This window comes from Aquarana catesbeiana, linkage group LG04 (assembly GCF_042186555.1).
Source record: "Aquarana catesbeiana isolate 2022-GZ linkage group LG04, ASM4218655v1, whole genome shotgun sequence".
Taxonomy (NCBI): domain Eukaryota; kingdom Metazoa; phylum Chordata; class Amphibia; order Anura; family Ranidae; genus Aquarana; species Aquarana catesbeiana.
The window spans coordinates 76280276-76297152 of NC_133327.1; the positions used below are offsets into that span (position 1 = coordinate 76280276).

General features: G+C 44.9%; 1 protein-coding gene across 1 annotated transcript; it reads right to left on the bottom strand.

The window, feature by feature from the left end:
* Positions 1-13249: 13249 nt before the first annotated feature.
* On the bottom strand, positions 13250-16461 carry RHOB (ras homolog family member B). Its single transcript, XM_073625335.1, has one exon. It carries the CDS (start codon positions 16302-16304, stop codon positions 15714-15716), a length of 591 nt encoding a protein of 196 aa, XP_073481436.1. The 5' UTR covers positions 16305-16461; the 3' UTR covers positions 13250-15713.
* Positions 16462-16877: the final 416 nt, after the last annotated feature.

Genomic DNA, 16877 nt, shown 5'->3' on the forward strand with positions numbered 1-16877 from the left:
TATTGTTTGATTTTCAATGTACTCATTTATATATTGCATTTTCTAGAATTCTGTACTTTTTTCCCCTTGAAGAAGACCTCTACTATATATGGTTGAAATGCGTCGGGGTTGTCCTAGTATGACTTTATATGTACATCATGCTATGTTTTATATATTCACTGTACAGCTGTATCATCATGTATGTTTGTTAGCCTCTATTACAGAGCTCCTGTTTTAACAGATATTTATGCCTCTGTAATTTCATAACATTTTTGTAATAAATATATTTTATAATCATTTTGAATTTTTTGCTGCAATACAAAACCTCATAGGGAAATCTTTTCCATTTTTTGTACCTTTATCGGGGCGTGCAGCTTCCTCTTGCTCACCCATTGTATCGCTTTCCTATTTCACAGTATAATACGTATTTCATTCTTTTAGTGTATAAGTATAAAGGGGTGAGTGGCGCTGCCAGAAACTCAAAAGTGTAGTGACTACAATCAATCAAAACAAGAATCCTCCTATATGTTCATGTGCATGAACCTTCATATAAATCATGTGCTGTCGGAAAAATTGCTTATGTGTGCCACAAAAACAATAATTCACAAATAAAGTGCTATGCAAAAGATATATATATAGCGGCAGCAAACAAATTATTATAAAAAATATATAATGTCCTTATAGGCAATTTTCCAAAATGGCTTATGCAGATAACGTCCTTAAAGTGACTTTTCAAAGTGACTTGTGCAGAATATCCAAGGTGACTTGATCACAACTTCTGTGCAGAAAAGTGAATATCACTCGTGCTCCCCTCTCAGGTTCCACATTCACCAGATAGAAGCACCCCTGCAGGGGTAACAAGCATGTAAACAAACCTGCCTTTGGTCTTGGTGGAAGTGCCTCCTCTGCAGTGTGTTAAATAATGGGATGGCCACATGTGAATGCATAGAAAAGATTGACACTCATAGTGTATATCCGATAAAGGAACTTTATTTGTCAATCACAAAGTTAAAATACACACTCAACTAGTGCCAGGGATAATTGCAGCAAAGAAAACGTAGGTCTGGGACGGCGTGCATTCCACAGACCGGGTGTACTAAAACCGGAAGTGACGTGATTGTGTTCCAAGCTCTGACTTGCGCGTTTCGTCATCAGACATCATTAGAAGCGGTGCCCATTCATTCACTATTCTTTAAATCAAAAAATAAAAATAAAACAATAAATTCATGTTGTTTCCAAACCATGATATTTTCACAGCCAAAATTTTCACATAGCAAAGTAAACAGCAGGTAACATGATAGCACATGTCCAGAATTGTAGAGAGTGGTATTCCCCAGATACTTGCTTTTAAGTCCTACCACTATATAAAAACAGTAAATGGTTCCAGAAGTTGGGGATATCCAACGCGTTTCGAACACTCAAAAAAAATATCTTCTTCAGGCATAACATACCACTCTGCAATATAGAATAACCATTTCTTAGCTTAAAATTATAGGGATGATGGCAACCGCACCCCATATGAACTCTCCTTTTCTAAAAAAGTAACGAATGCAGCCGCCACATCTAAGAATCGGTAAACTGCAATATAAGAACTGTTTGCTTTTGGGTTTAAGAACTCTAAAAACTTTAACATATTTAGTAGAAGTCTCCATTTTGTTCTTTAGCTGATAAGCTTGCTACCAAGCCCGATCCTTATTATGGAGCAGGATCACTGATAACCCTAGGCCAGGGATGTGCAATTAGCGGACCTCCAGCTGTTGCAGAACTACAAGTCCTATCATCCCTCTGCCTCTGGGTGTCATGCTTGTGGGTGTCAGAGTCTTGCTATGCCTCATGGGACTTGTAGTTCTGCAACAGCTGGAGGTCCACTAATTACATATCCCTGCCCTAGGCATATTTCCTCTAAGGATGTGAGATTTGTGTTATGTGTTCTTTGTGTTCAGTATTCTGGAAGTCAGAGGTATTTAAAGTTCACGGTGCCTACGGCCTTGTAAATGGGGCCACGCTGCCTCTAATAAGGGATAATTCCTATGTTTTGCTTATCTATCACACCAGCTAGTGAATATCTGTCTAGCGCTCAGTAAAAATACATGAAGCAGGAAAAATAGGACTTTCTTTTGATCTAAATTCTAGAGCTAAATTACATAGTAGATGTATGAGGATTGCTCATAGACCCATGACAATGCACCCCCTGTAGATTCACCCCCAGCTCCATTCTTATGCTCACTCAGTACAGCTTTAAATTGTTTTATGGACTATCCAGACTTTTCCCATTCTTCAACGTTCCATTGTATAAGAAAATCACTAGTTATTTTCTATCTTCTAGCTATTCACTTCATTTATTGCCACATGATCTGTCACAGAACATAGCCACCTAAATTACTTTACATTCTAATTGAACCCTCCTAATTTATTACTGTAATGCATTCAGTCTGCATATAAATTAATATTATTTTTTACTTTTTTTTATTTTAGTGCTGCAGCAAAAATCAAAAAATCCCTGTGTAGGCAGCTTTAGATTTGAGCCAGCCATACGTGGCTAAAAATACATGTTCATTTTTAAAATGTTCATTTTATTTTCTAATGGGTAATAGGGCACATTGATGATCATTTTCATCCGCAGTGTAGAGAAAAATCAAAGGCGAAGGATGGAAATTGCTCCCGTTTGCTTTTTGAATGAATGAAATTCTAACCAGTAATGTGGTCCTCAGTCAGGAATAATCATACATATTGTAATGCACATGTGCTAGTTTCATCTGCATTTAGAACTTTTTCATGTTAAAGCGGAACTACACTGTATCTGAGCACCACAAACCAAAAACGATATTTAACCAGTTCCCGGCCACGCTATAGATAAATGACAGCTACACCGCGTTCACACATTTCCAGGAGGGCATCATATGACGTCCAATCACAGCTGATCACAATGTAAATACAAGCCGATTATCAGCATTCCTTTCCTCATGCTGACAGCGTGAGGAGAGAAGAGGAGAGACGGTAGTCGGCTTGTGTGAAAGGGACGTGTACACTAATAATCAGTATCCTGATTATCAGTGCAGTCCCAACAATGCCCACCAGTGCTGCCTATCAGTGGCCACCAATGCTGTTAATCAGTGCCCATCTGTGCTGCCAATCAGTGCCCATCAGTGCCACATATTAGTGCCCATCAGTGCCACCTATCAATGCCATTTAGTGCTGCCATAGGGTTGCCACCTCATCCCTTTGGCAGGAATAATGCCTCAAAGGCAAGATAAAGGCAAGCAAACAGCCGCATCCGGCCCTAAGGCCACAGTTTGGAGACCACTACCCTAGACAAAATGAGCCATAAATCCCTTGTGGGAGGGGGCCACTGAATTGTTATTTCTTAAAACCAACTGGAACTCAGCTTTAAAGTGGTTGTAAACCTCAGACATGAAATATGAACAAAGCATATCCCTCTATAGTGTGTACTTGTCTCAATTACTGTAAGAGCACTAACTGTCATTTCTGCCTGCTGCTATCAGCATGGATCAATTCTGACATGTTTTCCTGACACCAAGAGAAAAAAAGGTGACATGACAGGGGAGGGATCTCCAGCTGATTGACTGCCTCAGCTCTGATCCTTTGTGGAGGGGGTGTGTCCCATCCCTCCAATCATCTCTCAGAGCTCTCCTCATTGAGCTCTGCAGAGTGTAATTTCAGCTCTTCTCCCCTTTTTTTCTGACAGCTCAGACAAGCTTTATAAATTATGTTCTGTGAACGGTTGTAGACATGAAAATACTGCAGATAAAGAGGTACAACTTATGTAGGAAGGTTTGTTTCATCTCTGTATCACCTGAGAATAGTCACTTGCTTGACTTGCAATGCAGAAGCATTGAGACCGATTAACTAAGGTATCTAAATCTTTCCTCTGAAGCCCAATCTACGTTCAGATCACACTTCAGAGGTTACTGACAGGCAGTAAGGAAGCGATGTGGCACCTCCTCACCACCTGTGTTTGATTGAGTCTGTAGCATTCTGCGGGTTTGGTACCCGCTGATTACTACATGTCAGCTAAACTTTGCCGCTCTTCAATTATTCAATAATGCAAAAAACAAATACCGGTAGCTGTTTACTTATCACATGATTGTATTACATGTGCACAAAAGTGACATTTCATTCAACTCTTTGCACCCCAGCGGGTTGCAGTTTGGTGTAGGGTTTCGCAGTGCACTGTATAAAAATGCAACCTGTCCTACTATTTTTTAGAGGATACCAACACAGAGCATTGGTGTGAACTACAAGAATAGAACATAAGGCATATCGCCCTGTCTATACCTTAGGTCAGGGGTCTCCAAACTTTCTAAACAAAGGGCCAGTTTATTGTCCTTTAGACTTTAGGGGGGCCGGACTGTGACCAGCGGGAGTGGTAATTTTGCTGGCATCACCACATTTGGCATTAAGCCCCGGTTCACACTGAATGTCGCTACTTCAGCGCGATTTCAAAGGTGCCGGTCAGTTTGATTTCATTGGCAAAATCTGTGTGACTTCATGCACAGATGTCTATGCAAATCGCACATGAGATTGCCAAAAATAGTGCAGAAACCTTTTCAAAACTGGTGCATGTCGGAGTCACACCAATTTGAATATTTCCATAGGCACATATAAGGTGCGACTTGTCATGCGATTTTAAACATTCATGACAAGTCCCACTGGTGTGAACTGGGGCTTAAGAGAGGAATAGTGCCCCATCATTGGTATCATTGGGAGGAATAGTGCCCCATCATTGGGAGAAATAGTTCCCCATCATTGGTATCATAGGGAGGAATAGTGCCCCGTCATTGGGTGGAATAGTTCCCCATTATAGTAGTGGAATAATGCCCCATCATTGGTATCATTGGGAGGAATAGTGCCCCATCATTGGTAAAATAGGGAGGAATAGTGCCCCATCATTGGTATCGTTGGGAGGAATAGTGCCCCATCATTGGGAGGAATAGTGCCCCATCATTGATATCATTGGGAGGAATAGTGCCCCATCATTGGTATCATAGGGAGGAATAGTACCCCATCATTGGGAGAAATAGTGCCCCATCATTGGTATCATAGGGAGGAATAGTGCCCCATCATTGGGTGGAATAGTTCCCCATTATAGGAGTGGAATAATGCCCCATCATTGGTATCATTGGGAGGAATAGTGCCCCATCATTGGTAAAATAGGGAGGAATAGTGCCCCATCATTGGTATCGTTGGGAGGAATAGTGCCCCATCATTGGGAGGAATAGTGCCCCATCATTGGTATCATTGGGAGGAATAGTGCCCCATCATTGGTATCATTGGGAGGAATAGTGCCCCATCATTGGTATCATTGGGAGGAATAGTGCCCCATCATTGGTATCATTGAGAGGAATAGTGCCCCATAATTGGTGTCATAGAGAGGAATAGTGCCCCATCATTGGTATCATTGGAAGGAATAGTGCCCCATCATTGGTATCATTGGGAGGAATAGTGCCCCATCATTGGTATCATAGGGAGGAATAGTGCCCCATCATTGGTATCATTGGGAGGAATAGTGTCCCATCATTGGTATTATAGGGAGGAATAGTGCCCCATCATTGGAATCATTGGGAGGAATAGTGCCCCATCATTGGTATCATAGGCAGGAATAACGCCCCATTGTTGGTATCATAGGGAGGAATAGTGTCCCATGATGGGCATCAAAGGGAGGAATAGTGCCCCATTGTTGGTGTCAGTGGGAGGAATAGTGCCCCATTGTTGGTATCAGTGGGATGAATAGTACCCCATTGTTGGTATCAGTGGGAGGAATAGTGCCCCATCATTGGTATCATTGGGAGGAATAGGTCCCATCATTGGTATCATAGGGAGGAATAGTGCCCCATCATTGGTATCATTGGGAGGAATAGTGCCCCATCATTGGGAGAAATAGTGCCCCATGATTGGAATCATTGGGAGGAATATTGCCCCATCATTGGTATCATAGGCAGGAATAGCGCCCCATTGTTGGTATCATAGGGAGGAATAGTGCCCCATCATTGGTATCTAAGAGAGGAATAGTGTCTCATCATTGGTATCATAGGGAGGAATAGTGCCCCATTGTTGGTGTCAGTGGCAGAATAGTGTTCCATATCAGTTGGTGGAATAGTTGCCCAGGGGCTGGATAAAGGCAAGCAAAGGGCCGCACTTTGGAGACCACTGGCTTAGGCAATGATGCCCAAAGGGGCTGATCTGATGTAATGTGATGTGCCTTAGGACTTTACATTAGCATTACCATTGGGTGTTTGACAGACGGTGAGAAGACGATATATTGCCCCCTCACCGCCTGTTTTCACCCCTAAAAGTCTGCACCACCATGAACTAGAATGAGTCACATTTGGCGAGCTGTGTTGTCCACGGAACACAGTGGAAGAGATCTTTTTGCCACTCTGTGAAGCAAAGCATTGCGTCTGTGACATAGGTGTAACCCTGTACAACTGCCTTTGAAGCTTAGGAAAGGGTGGTAATAACGCAGCTCAGTGCCTGTTTTTACCATCCCCACCCCTATCTGCAAATGTAAACTAGACCTTAGTGCTCTATAGCAGGACTCCAATTCCAGTAGATGATGGACTCAGCTCCTGGGCTCAACATAGGAACCCGGTTCTCACTAACAGACTCTAACTTTAAAGTGTTACTAAACCCACAACTGTAAAATCAGTCTGTATATGCAGTAAAGCATGCTTGTCATACTCACTGTGGAACCTAAAGGGTTACTCCTCTGAACTGTGTAAAAAGGCTGTTTGAAACTGTCTTCTCTGATCCACTCCATCTTATACTGTCCTTAATCTATCTTCTGATAGAACAGAGCCTTGGAGTCACTCTGCACATGCTCAGTTTGGTGTGTATTGCTAGAGAGTTTTTTTTTTTCTTTTTTTGAAGGGTGCATGTGATGAGCACAGGGCCAATCAGCACTGTCCAGACAGAGGGTCGGGGGTCATGCAGCCTCATAGGACAGTCAGAGTAGAATGAAAACTCCTCCTACAAGCTTTAACCAGATACTAATAGAAGTCATAAGACTGCTATATATTGTTGATGAGAAGAGGTATTTAGCAGGTTATATTTACTAAAATAATTACATTTCCATGTTCTGTGTACTGTGTGAGACCAGATATAGTGAATGCAGGGTCCTGGGTTTAGTAACACTTTAACACTACCAGGATACACCACTGAGATCAGACGCCATTTTACCACAGCTCTGGTACATATGAATGTAATTGCCGCTGTTTTAACCACCTCATGCCCGCCGTATAGACAAACGACGGCGGCGGGATGGCTCTCTTGTTCTGGGACATCGTCCCACTCTCACGGCAATTGTACGCCCGCTGGGTCGCACAGCGTGCCAATCAGTGGCACGCTGTGTCCCCGGGACATGGTGCATCCTCGATCTTAGTAAAGAGCCAATGACACTGCTCTTTACCCATGTGATCAGCTGTGTCCAATCATAGCTGATCACATGTAAACAAGGAAATGACAGTCATCAGCTTTCTTCTCCTCACACTAACAGCGTGTGAGGAGAGGAGAGACGATCAGCAGCATTTTCTCACAGGGGAGACCTACAAAGATAATCAGGGCACTGATGATCAGTGCAGCCCCAACTGTGCCCAGCAGTGATGCCAGTCAGTGCCCATTAGTGATGCCAATCAGTGCTGTCTTTCAGTGCCCATCAGTGCCACGTACCTGTGCAGCCTATCAGTGCCACCTATCTGTGCTGCATATCAGTGGCCCCTATCAGTACCCATCAGTGCTGCATATTAGTGCCTCCTGATTGGTGCCACCTCATCAGTGCCACCTACCTGTGCCACCTATCAGTACCCATCAGTGCTGCAGATTAGTGCCTCCTCATTAGTGCCACCTCATCAGTGCCCATCAGTGCTGCCTACCTGTGCCGCCTATCAGTGGCCCCTATCAGTACCCATCAGTGCTGCATATTAGTGCCTCCTCAGTGCCACCTCATCGGTGCCCATCAGTGCTGCCTACTTGTGCAGCCTATCAGTACCCATCAGTGCTGCAGATTAGTGCCTCCTGATTAGTGCCACCTATCAGTGCTGCATATCAGTGGCCCCGATCAGTACCCATCAGTATTGCATATTAGTTCCTCCTCAGTGCCATCTTCATCGGTGCCCGTCAGTGCTGCCTACCTGTGCAGCCTATCAGTGCCACCTATCAGTACCCATCAGTGCTGCAGATTAGTGCCTCCTCATTAGTGCCTCCTCATCAGTGCCACCTATCAGTGCTGCATATCAGTAGCCCCTATCAGTACCCATCAGTGCTGCAGATTAGTGCCACCTCATTAGTGTCACCTATCAGTGCTGCATATCAGTAGCCCCTATCAGTACCCATTAGTGCTGCAGATTAGTGCCTCCTCATTAGTGCCTCCTCATCAGTGCCACCTATCAGTGCTGCATATCAGTAGCCCCTATCAGTACCCATTAGTGCTGCAGATTAGTGCCACCTCATCAGTGCCACCTATCAGTGCTGCATATCAGTAGCCCCTATCAGTACCCATCAGTGCTGCAGATTAGTGCCTCCTCATTAGTGCCTCCTCATCAGTGCTGCATATCAGTAGCCCCTATCAGTACCCATCAGTGCTGCAGATTAGTGCCTCCTCATTAGTGCCTCCTCATCAGTGCCACCTATCGGTGCTGCATATCAGTAGCCCCTATCAGCACCCATCAGTGCTGCAGATTAGTGCCTCCTCATTAATGCCACCTCATGAGTAGCCCCTGTCAGTACCCATCAGTGCTGCATATTAGTGCCTCCTCGTTGGTGCCACTTCATCAGTGCAGCCTCATTAGCGCACATTAGTGAAGGAGAATAATTACTTATTTACAAAATTTTCTAACAAACTAAGAAAAACTTTTCTTTTTTTCACATTTTTTTTAGTTTTTTTTGCTGAAATGTGACCGGGGCAGGAAGGGGGTGAAAGTGCCTGGTATTGAAGTGGTTAAAAAGGTTTCCAGGGCCCTAATGGTTAATCACATGCAACTAAAAAAATCATTTTCGATTGGCCTCAGTAGTAAAACAGTAAAACTAGGCATGGCTAGGGTAGGGACACGTCTCCCTATGAACAGGGGAAGGTCCAAGCACAGCAGAACCTTTGATATTGACATTACCAGATGAGAAGAGCTGATAGAACAGCTGACACTTTCACAGTATTGCCTGATCCCTGGAAGGAGACCTCAGGGTGAAATGAAGCTTAAAACTCCAGTGCAGTGGGGGGGAGGGGAAACTTTTGTACTAAAATTCTAAAGCTCCTTTGGCTTCCCCTGCCACGTTCAACACTGCAGAAGTTATTTGTCTGCTCAGAAATCCCAAATGCAAGACGCAGCCGTGTGCAGCCACCAACATACTAAGAAAACAGGGACGCCTAAAAGAGAGGTCACCCGTGTGAGCACAGAAATGTTAAATAGATACATCAAATATCCAGAACTTCATGTCAATTTAAACGGCATGATCTGATTCTACCACCACTGTTTAAACATTTACAGATCGAGGAACGCAGGGGATCGAGCCCCAGAGACATACAGTGGTTGTCATTGATGACCTACTGAAGATGCCAGTTGGCTGTCTAGTTCCGTCACTAAGGGCTCATTCATTAGTTGAGCTGCGTTGATCAGCATAAATGAATGCAATCTCAACGCAAGGGCAAATACACTATATTACCAAAAGTATTGGGACGCCTGCCTTTACACACACGTGAACTTTAATGGCATCCCAGTCTTATGCCGCGTACACACGAGCGGACTTTACGGCGGACTTTGCCCGGCGGACTGGATTTCGTCGGACAATTCAATGTGTGTGGGCTCCAGCGGACTTTGTTTTCTCAAAAGTTGGACGGACTTAGATTTTAAACTTGTTTAAAATTTATCCGTTGAAATCGAGTCCGGTCGAAAAGTCCGCTCGTCTGTATGCTAGTTCGACGGACAAAAAGGCACGCTAGGGCAGCTATTGGCTACTGGCTATGAACTTCCTTGTTTTAGTCCGGTCGTACGTCATCACGTACGAATTCGACGGACTTTGGTGGATTGTGTGTAGGCAAGTCCGTTCATTCACAAAGTCCGTCGGAAAGTACGTCGAAAAATCCGCCGGGCAAAGTCCGCCGTAAAGTCCGACCGTGTGTACGCGGCATTAGCCCGTTGGGTTCAATATTGAGTTGGCCCACCCTTTGCACCTATAACAGCTTCAACTCTTCTGGGAAGGCTGTCCACAAGGTTTAGGAGTGTGTCTATGGGGATGTTTGTGCACACCAGTACACAAAGCAAGGTCCATAAAGACATGGATGAGCGACTTTGGGGTGGAGGAACTTGACTGGCTTGCACAGAGTTCTGACCTCAACCCGATTGCTCGAATTCATCCCAAAGGTGTTCTATCGGGTTGAGGTCAGAACTCTATGCAGGCCAGTCAAGTTCCTCCACCCCAAACTCGCTCATCCATGTCTTTATGGACCTTGCTTTGTGCACTGGTGCGCAGTCATGTTGGAACAGGAAGGGGACATCCCAAAACTTTTCCTACAAAGTTGGGAGCATGAAATTGTCCAAAATGTCTTGGTATGCTGACGCCTTAAGAGTTCCCTTCACTGGAACTAAGGGGTCAAGCTCAACCCCTAAAAAACAACCCCACACCATAATCCCCCCTCCACCAAATGATTTGGACCAGTGCACAAAGCAAGGTCCATAATGACATGGATGAGAGAGTTTGGGGTGGAGGAACTTGACTGGCCTGCACAGAGTTCTGACCTGAACCTGATAGCACACCTTTGGGATGAATTGGTGTGGAGACTGTGTAGTGTAGAAAACAAAGGTTCATACCACAACACCGCGTTAAGATGGGTTTCAGTGCATTGCATAAAAATTTAAGATAAGCTGCATGTTTACACTACGCACTGAACCTCACTGCAAGTCACCGCATCACATTGCAACCGAGGTGTATAAGTACTTGTAAAAAATAAAATCAAGAATAAATAATAATAATAATGACGCAAACCATCGCCCCTACACAACGTATAACAGGGGGCACACCTTTTACCTTGCAGTGGGCCCCAACAAGGATGAAGCCGCTGAAGTCAGTATTCCTCATCTAATGTGTCTCATAAACCATTTACTACTTTATGAGATGTATTTGATATACACCTGGGGGCCATTGTTGTTTTTCCAGCTGCTGCAAGGAGAGGCTTTGTTTAGTGTCTGTTATTGAGATTAGTATTCCTGACCTGCATACCTGAATGCTCCCAAAATGCAATTGTTTTCAGAGCACATCAGTGCTGTGGTTTTCTTACTAAAAAAGTACAAAAAAAATATTCTCTTAGCTCTGGTTCACACCTATGCAGGTTGCAGATGATGCATTTTTGCGTTCTTTAATACATGTTTTTGATCCATTGATGTCTATGGAACCAAAAACACAACCAACCGGTCCCTGGCCCTTTCCATAAAATGCACAGATGTAAACCTGACCCATAGAAAACCATGTTAAATGGACTGCAGTGTGTTTCTGCAAAACTGAAAATGCACTAAAAATGTGCAGGTGTGAACCAGGCCTTAGCCTGTGCCTGTACAGTCCCACAACATAAAGGGTAAATGCAACTGTTTGCCCCTGTGACGTAAGCCTGTGCCAAAGTGCCCCCCCAGGTAAACACCCCTGTGCTTAAATGTCCCCACCCCAGGTATGTAAGCCTGTGCCTAAGTACCCCCCCTCTCTAGGTATGCAAGCCTCTGCTCAAGTACGGAAGGCTTGACTTGAAGTGCCCCCACCTCAGGTATGTAAGCCTGTGCCCAAATGATCCCTTCCTAGATAGATGAACCCCCTCTCTAGGGATAAACATGCTCACTAGAAAGCCAGGCTGTTAAAGCCCAATAGCAGAAAAACTGCTTTGTTTAGAGCGGGAAACGTATTTTTATTTTATTACTCAAGCATATGCAGTGCTTGTTTATGCGCCTGTGTGTAAAGGCTCCTGGTAAACACTTTGTCCTAAAGGTGACAATTCTGCTCCAGCATTGATACAGGAGAGTGAGGGTGCTTTGTCACTCCCTAGGGCAGAAGTGACAGTGGCAGGACCACTTAGTGAAAAAGCTTGAAATTAAAAACCAAATGCAGCCACCACACCCAAGGCTAGCTCATAGATGTGTGTATACATACACTATACAATTTTCCTTTAGATTTACCAAAACTAAACTTTTAATGTGTATGCAATCAGACAAGCCCTTGCACTACATAGTTGAAGGTAATTCTAAAGAAAATTGTATAATGTATGGCCAGCTTAAGGACTGGTAAGCAGAAAAAAAAAAGTGTTTGTATATATAGATCTAGATAACATATCTATTTCACACAATTTTTTTTTTTTTTTTTTTTAACTCAGCTTACATCAGGCCTTTTTCATATGCAGTTGGGCAGCTTGAACACATGATGCAATATATGCAAACGAAGAATCCGTTTGTTAACCACCTGCCACCCAAGCCAATTCTGACATTTCTCTCCTGCATGTAAAAATCATTACACAGAACCCCCAAACATACCTTTTGTTATTTAGCAGAGACCCTAGAGAAAAAGATGGCGGTTGTTGCAACTTTTTATCTCGCACAGTAATTGTGCAGCAATTTTTCAAGCTCTTCACATTTAGGTTGGGTTCATATATGTACGGCTGTGGCTTGCAGTCCAGGTGTAAATCTTTCCCTAAATTCACATCTGAACCGGACCCAAAACACACACAGTACCCTTGTTGAAACCGCACGGTGGCGGCCACCCTGGACATGTGTGAGCCGGTCACATTCACAGGTCATTCGAATTGGATGTGGTTTTAAAAAAACAAAAAAAAAAAAAAAAAAAAGACACATGGACCAAGCCATCTAGCAGAGGTGACAGGGGTTTGGGTAAGCTATGGAATTGCTATGGGAGGTCCAAACAGTTACTTAAGCAGTCCGCCCCCCTAAAACATGAAATCATGTATATATGTATGCATGAATGAGAGTTAGGGACCTTCGTTTGCAGGGACTGAGGTGAATGTAGAATATATGTGTAAAGCGCTGCATAAATGTCAGTGCTATACAAAAAGTACCCGTAATAAATACATTTTGGACTGGTGTAGGCACTTTAGATTGTCCAAACCTGTCACCATCACTTCTGCTACACTTGGTCTGCATGTAACCAAGGAGTAAAAACAAACACGATCGAGATCTAAAACCTTTATGCATCCTCAAAAATGGGCACCAAGTTTTTTTTTTATATAAGCATTAAAATGCAAAAAAAAAAAATTACAAAAACACAGAAATATATTTAGAAGATATTTAATATTTCACATAAAAACCTGTATATACATATAATAAATTTAATGTAAACATACCAAAATTTTTTTTTTTACTGCTGTCAGCCTTTGTTTTCAGTTTAACAGTTTAGTACCACTGTCAGAAAACAAAAATTAAATATCTGCCTCTAACAAAAAAAAAAAAAAAAAAAAAAAGAAATCTGTAAACACATCTGATAGTTTACCTTCACCCACATTTTACGTGTTTTTGCACTACTGTTGAGCTACACGTCCCATTTAATACTTGGAATGCTACAAGTCTTGTAACTTTCCTCCATGACTGTACATTCATGTACTGGAAAACATAATTGTGTATAATAAAAAAAAAAAAGTGTTAAGTTACAGTGTCTATGCAGATGGTAAGTGCATTGAGTGTCAAAGAATATTAAAAAAAACAAAAAAACAAAAAACAAAAACAAACAAAAAAAAAGTTACAGCTGCAAAACAGACTGATCTGCAAAGGAAACCAGTACTGAGAAATACACAGGCTGCCATTGAACATGTCAAACACACGTGTGGTCACTGCTTTCTGAGTCACTATGCTCAAAGGCTGGCAACGTTATACAATTTTCCTTTACATTGACCAAAACTATATAATATGGGAGGTCAAACCTAAAAGCTTTCAATTTGTACTCAATCAGGCAGGCCCTTGTACTACATAGATGATGGTAAATCTAGACTAGAGGAAATTGAATAAGAAAATTGTATAATGTATGGCCAGCTGTTGATTAGTCTCAGATAATATAGAAAAGTTCAGATCTTGACAGCCAGGCAACTAGCATTTCCAGAAACCCATGGCAGGTTGTATATTGTCTCAGCACAGTTTTCCTTTCAAAAGACAGAAGGGCGCAGAGTCCGAGCTCCCTCCTAAGCAGGTTTTAGCAAGTAGCAGTGTGCCATTTACTGGTGAACTACAAGTCCCAAGTATCCTGACACTTGTAGTTCCACAGGAACCAGTACACTGCAAGCTGCCAAGTCTGCTCAATAGAATATTTTTATATATATATTTACAGGTCTATATACAGTTCAGGAGATCGCCCCTGTTAGCCCTGAAGAGGACAATTGCTTGTGAATAAACCAGTAACACATTGCACAGCAACACACAACTGGGGACACCAGCAACAGAGGACTCAACAGTATCAAAGCATTGTTATCCCATCTCAAGATGGGCCACCACGATAATAACCCAACATGCAAAGACCTTGGGAGTCCCCTGGATAAGAAGGTAGTGTCATTCAGGTCACCAGAGAGGGGTGGACCCCCTCCCCAGCACAATAGAGAGGCTCAGTCTATCTGTACAGGGGGAATACTGCTTGGCAGGGCGCAGCACTAGTGTGGGGTAAACAGCAGTCCTCAAGTCATGAAGGGAGGGATGTGACCTCAAGAACAGGAGACTCCTCAATCTACTGAGCATTGGCAGTCTTCAGGTCACAGGGTGCGAAGGGCCTGGATGTCAAGGTGGTAATGTCTCATGCATTAGAATGAATGCAGTCCTTGGGTCACACAATGGTGGGCTTGGATGACCTTCAGGGTGAGAACCCCCAATCTTATGAATGCAGTGGAGAGGGCCCAATGTGACCAAAGTCCCAAGCATCAGGGTGAAGTCTTCAGGTGACAATGGGGGTAATGGGTGTCCTTTGGGAAGGGGCACTCAAATCTCCAGAAGAATGGCCTTCAGGTGACAACAGTGACCTCTAGGATGAGACCCCTCAATCTGATGAATGCAGTTCTCATGTGAGGGCATCAAGGTGGCAATTAATGTCCCAAGCATCAGGATGAGTAGAGTCTTCAGGTGACAGAATGGGGGGGGGGGGGGGGGGCTTGTGTGACCTCTCAATCTCTAGAAGAATGCATTCCTCAGGTGCCACTGGGGAGACTTGATGTACCTTCTAGGATGGACAGCCAAACCTCTAGATGCAGTTCTTAGGTCACAGTGGTGGGACTGAGGTGACCACTAACGTCTCAAGCTTCAGAATAAACACAGGTGACAAGATTTGGGGTGGATGAGAGCCCAATCGCCAGAAGAATGCAGTCCACAGGTAACAATGGGGAGACTTGGGTAACCTCTAGGATGAACCCCCAAGCTCTGGATGCAGTTCTTGGGTCACAATGGTGAGACTGAAGTGACCACTGTCTTGAGCCAATAGATAAGGGATGGGTCAGGGTGGGGAGCCCAATTTCAGGAAGAACGTAGTGCTCAGGAGACTTGGATAAGCCCCCCAACCTCTTGATGTAGTGCTTAGGTCACAGCGGGTGGACCGAGGTGACCACCAATGGCTCAAGCATCAAAATGAATGCAGAGGGGGGGTTGGATGAAACGAACCCAATCTCAGGTGCATCAGGATTACAGTCCTCACCGCCCAATCATGTCAGATGTTGGGTAACCCCATGGTGGGGCACCATACAGTCTAATCACACACAGAGGTGGGGATCATAGCAGCTTGCAGCAGCTGATGCACTCCCCGCTGGGGCCGTGCCTCTTCTGTAGCGCCGCCCTGGTGGCGGTCTCGAAGACCTCCCTGACGCCATCCTTGGTCTTGGCGGAGCACTCGAGGTACTCGTAGGCGGAGATGCGGATGGCCATGGCCCGTCCGTCGTCAGTACGGACCGGCTCCTGCTTCATCCGGGCCAGCTCGTTGCGGATGTGCTCGTCGTTGCGGAGGTCCTTCTTGTTGGCCACCAGGATGATGGGCACGTTGGGGCAGAAGTGTTTGACCTCGGGCACCCACTTCTCCGGGATGTTCTCCAGAGAGTCCGGGCTGTCCACCGAGAAGCACATGAGGATGACATCGGTGTCCGGGTAGGAGAGAGGCCGGAGCCGGTCATAGTCCTCCTGACCCGCCGTGTCCCATAGGGCCAGCTCTACCTGCTTACCGTCCACCTCGATGTCGGCCACGTAGTTCTCGAAGACGGTGGGGACATAGACCTCGGGGAACTCGTCCTTACTGAAGACAATGAGCAGGCACGTCTTCCCACACGCCCCGTCCCCGACCACCACCAGCTTCTTCCGGATCGCTGCCATCGCCGCTCCGCTACTACCACTGCCGGCCGCCCGGCGCTTCCTCAGCTTGCCTATGGTTCTAATGGTGGCGGGTGATGAGGATCCCTGCTCTCTGCTCACAGCCGCACCTCTCCGTCAGATTTAACTCTCCGCCACGCTGCGCCCCGGCTATTTAAAGGCTCATGCGGCTTTCTTAATATAGCCGGCCAATGGCAGCGCCGCTGGTGACGTTATGCTCCGGGAAGCTACGCTCTGATTGGCGGAGGCGGGAGCAGGGTGGGCGGGGACGCCTGCGGCTGACACAGACTGATTCCTTCCTTGGTTGCAGCAGCCTGGGAAAGCTGGAGGAGAGGAGAGAGATGGAGGAGGAGGGGGAGGGGAAAGAGATGGAGGGGGAGGGGAATGAATGGGAAAGAGATGCATGGAGGAGGTAGACCAGGAAAGAGCTGCATGGAGAGGGCAGGCTAGGAAAGAGCTGCATGGAGGAGGCAGACCAGGAAAGAGCTGCATGGAGGAGGCAGACCAGGAAAGAGCTGCATGGAGGAGGCAGACTAGGAAAGAGCTGCATGGAGGAGGTAGAGCAGGAAAGAGCTG

Excerpts from the sequence above, each read along its gene's own strand:
- RHOB (XM_073625335.1), bottom strand. The coding sequence starts at position 16,304 with ATGGCAGCGATCCGGAAGAAGCTGGTGGTGGTCGGGGACGGGGCGTGT.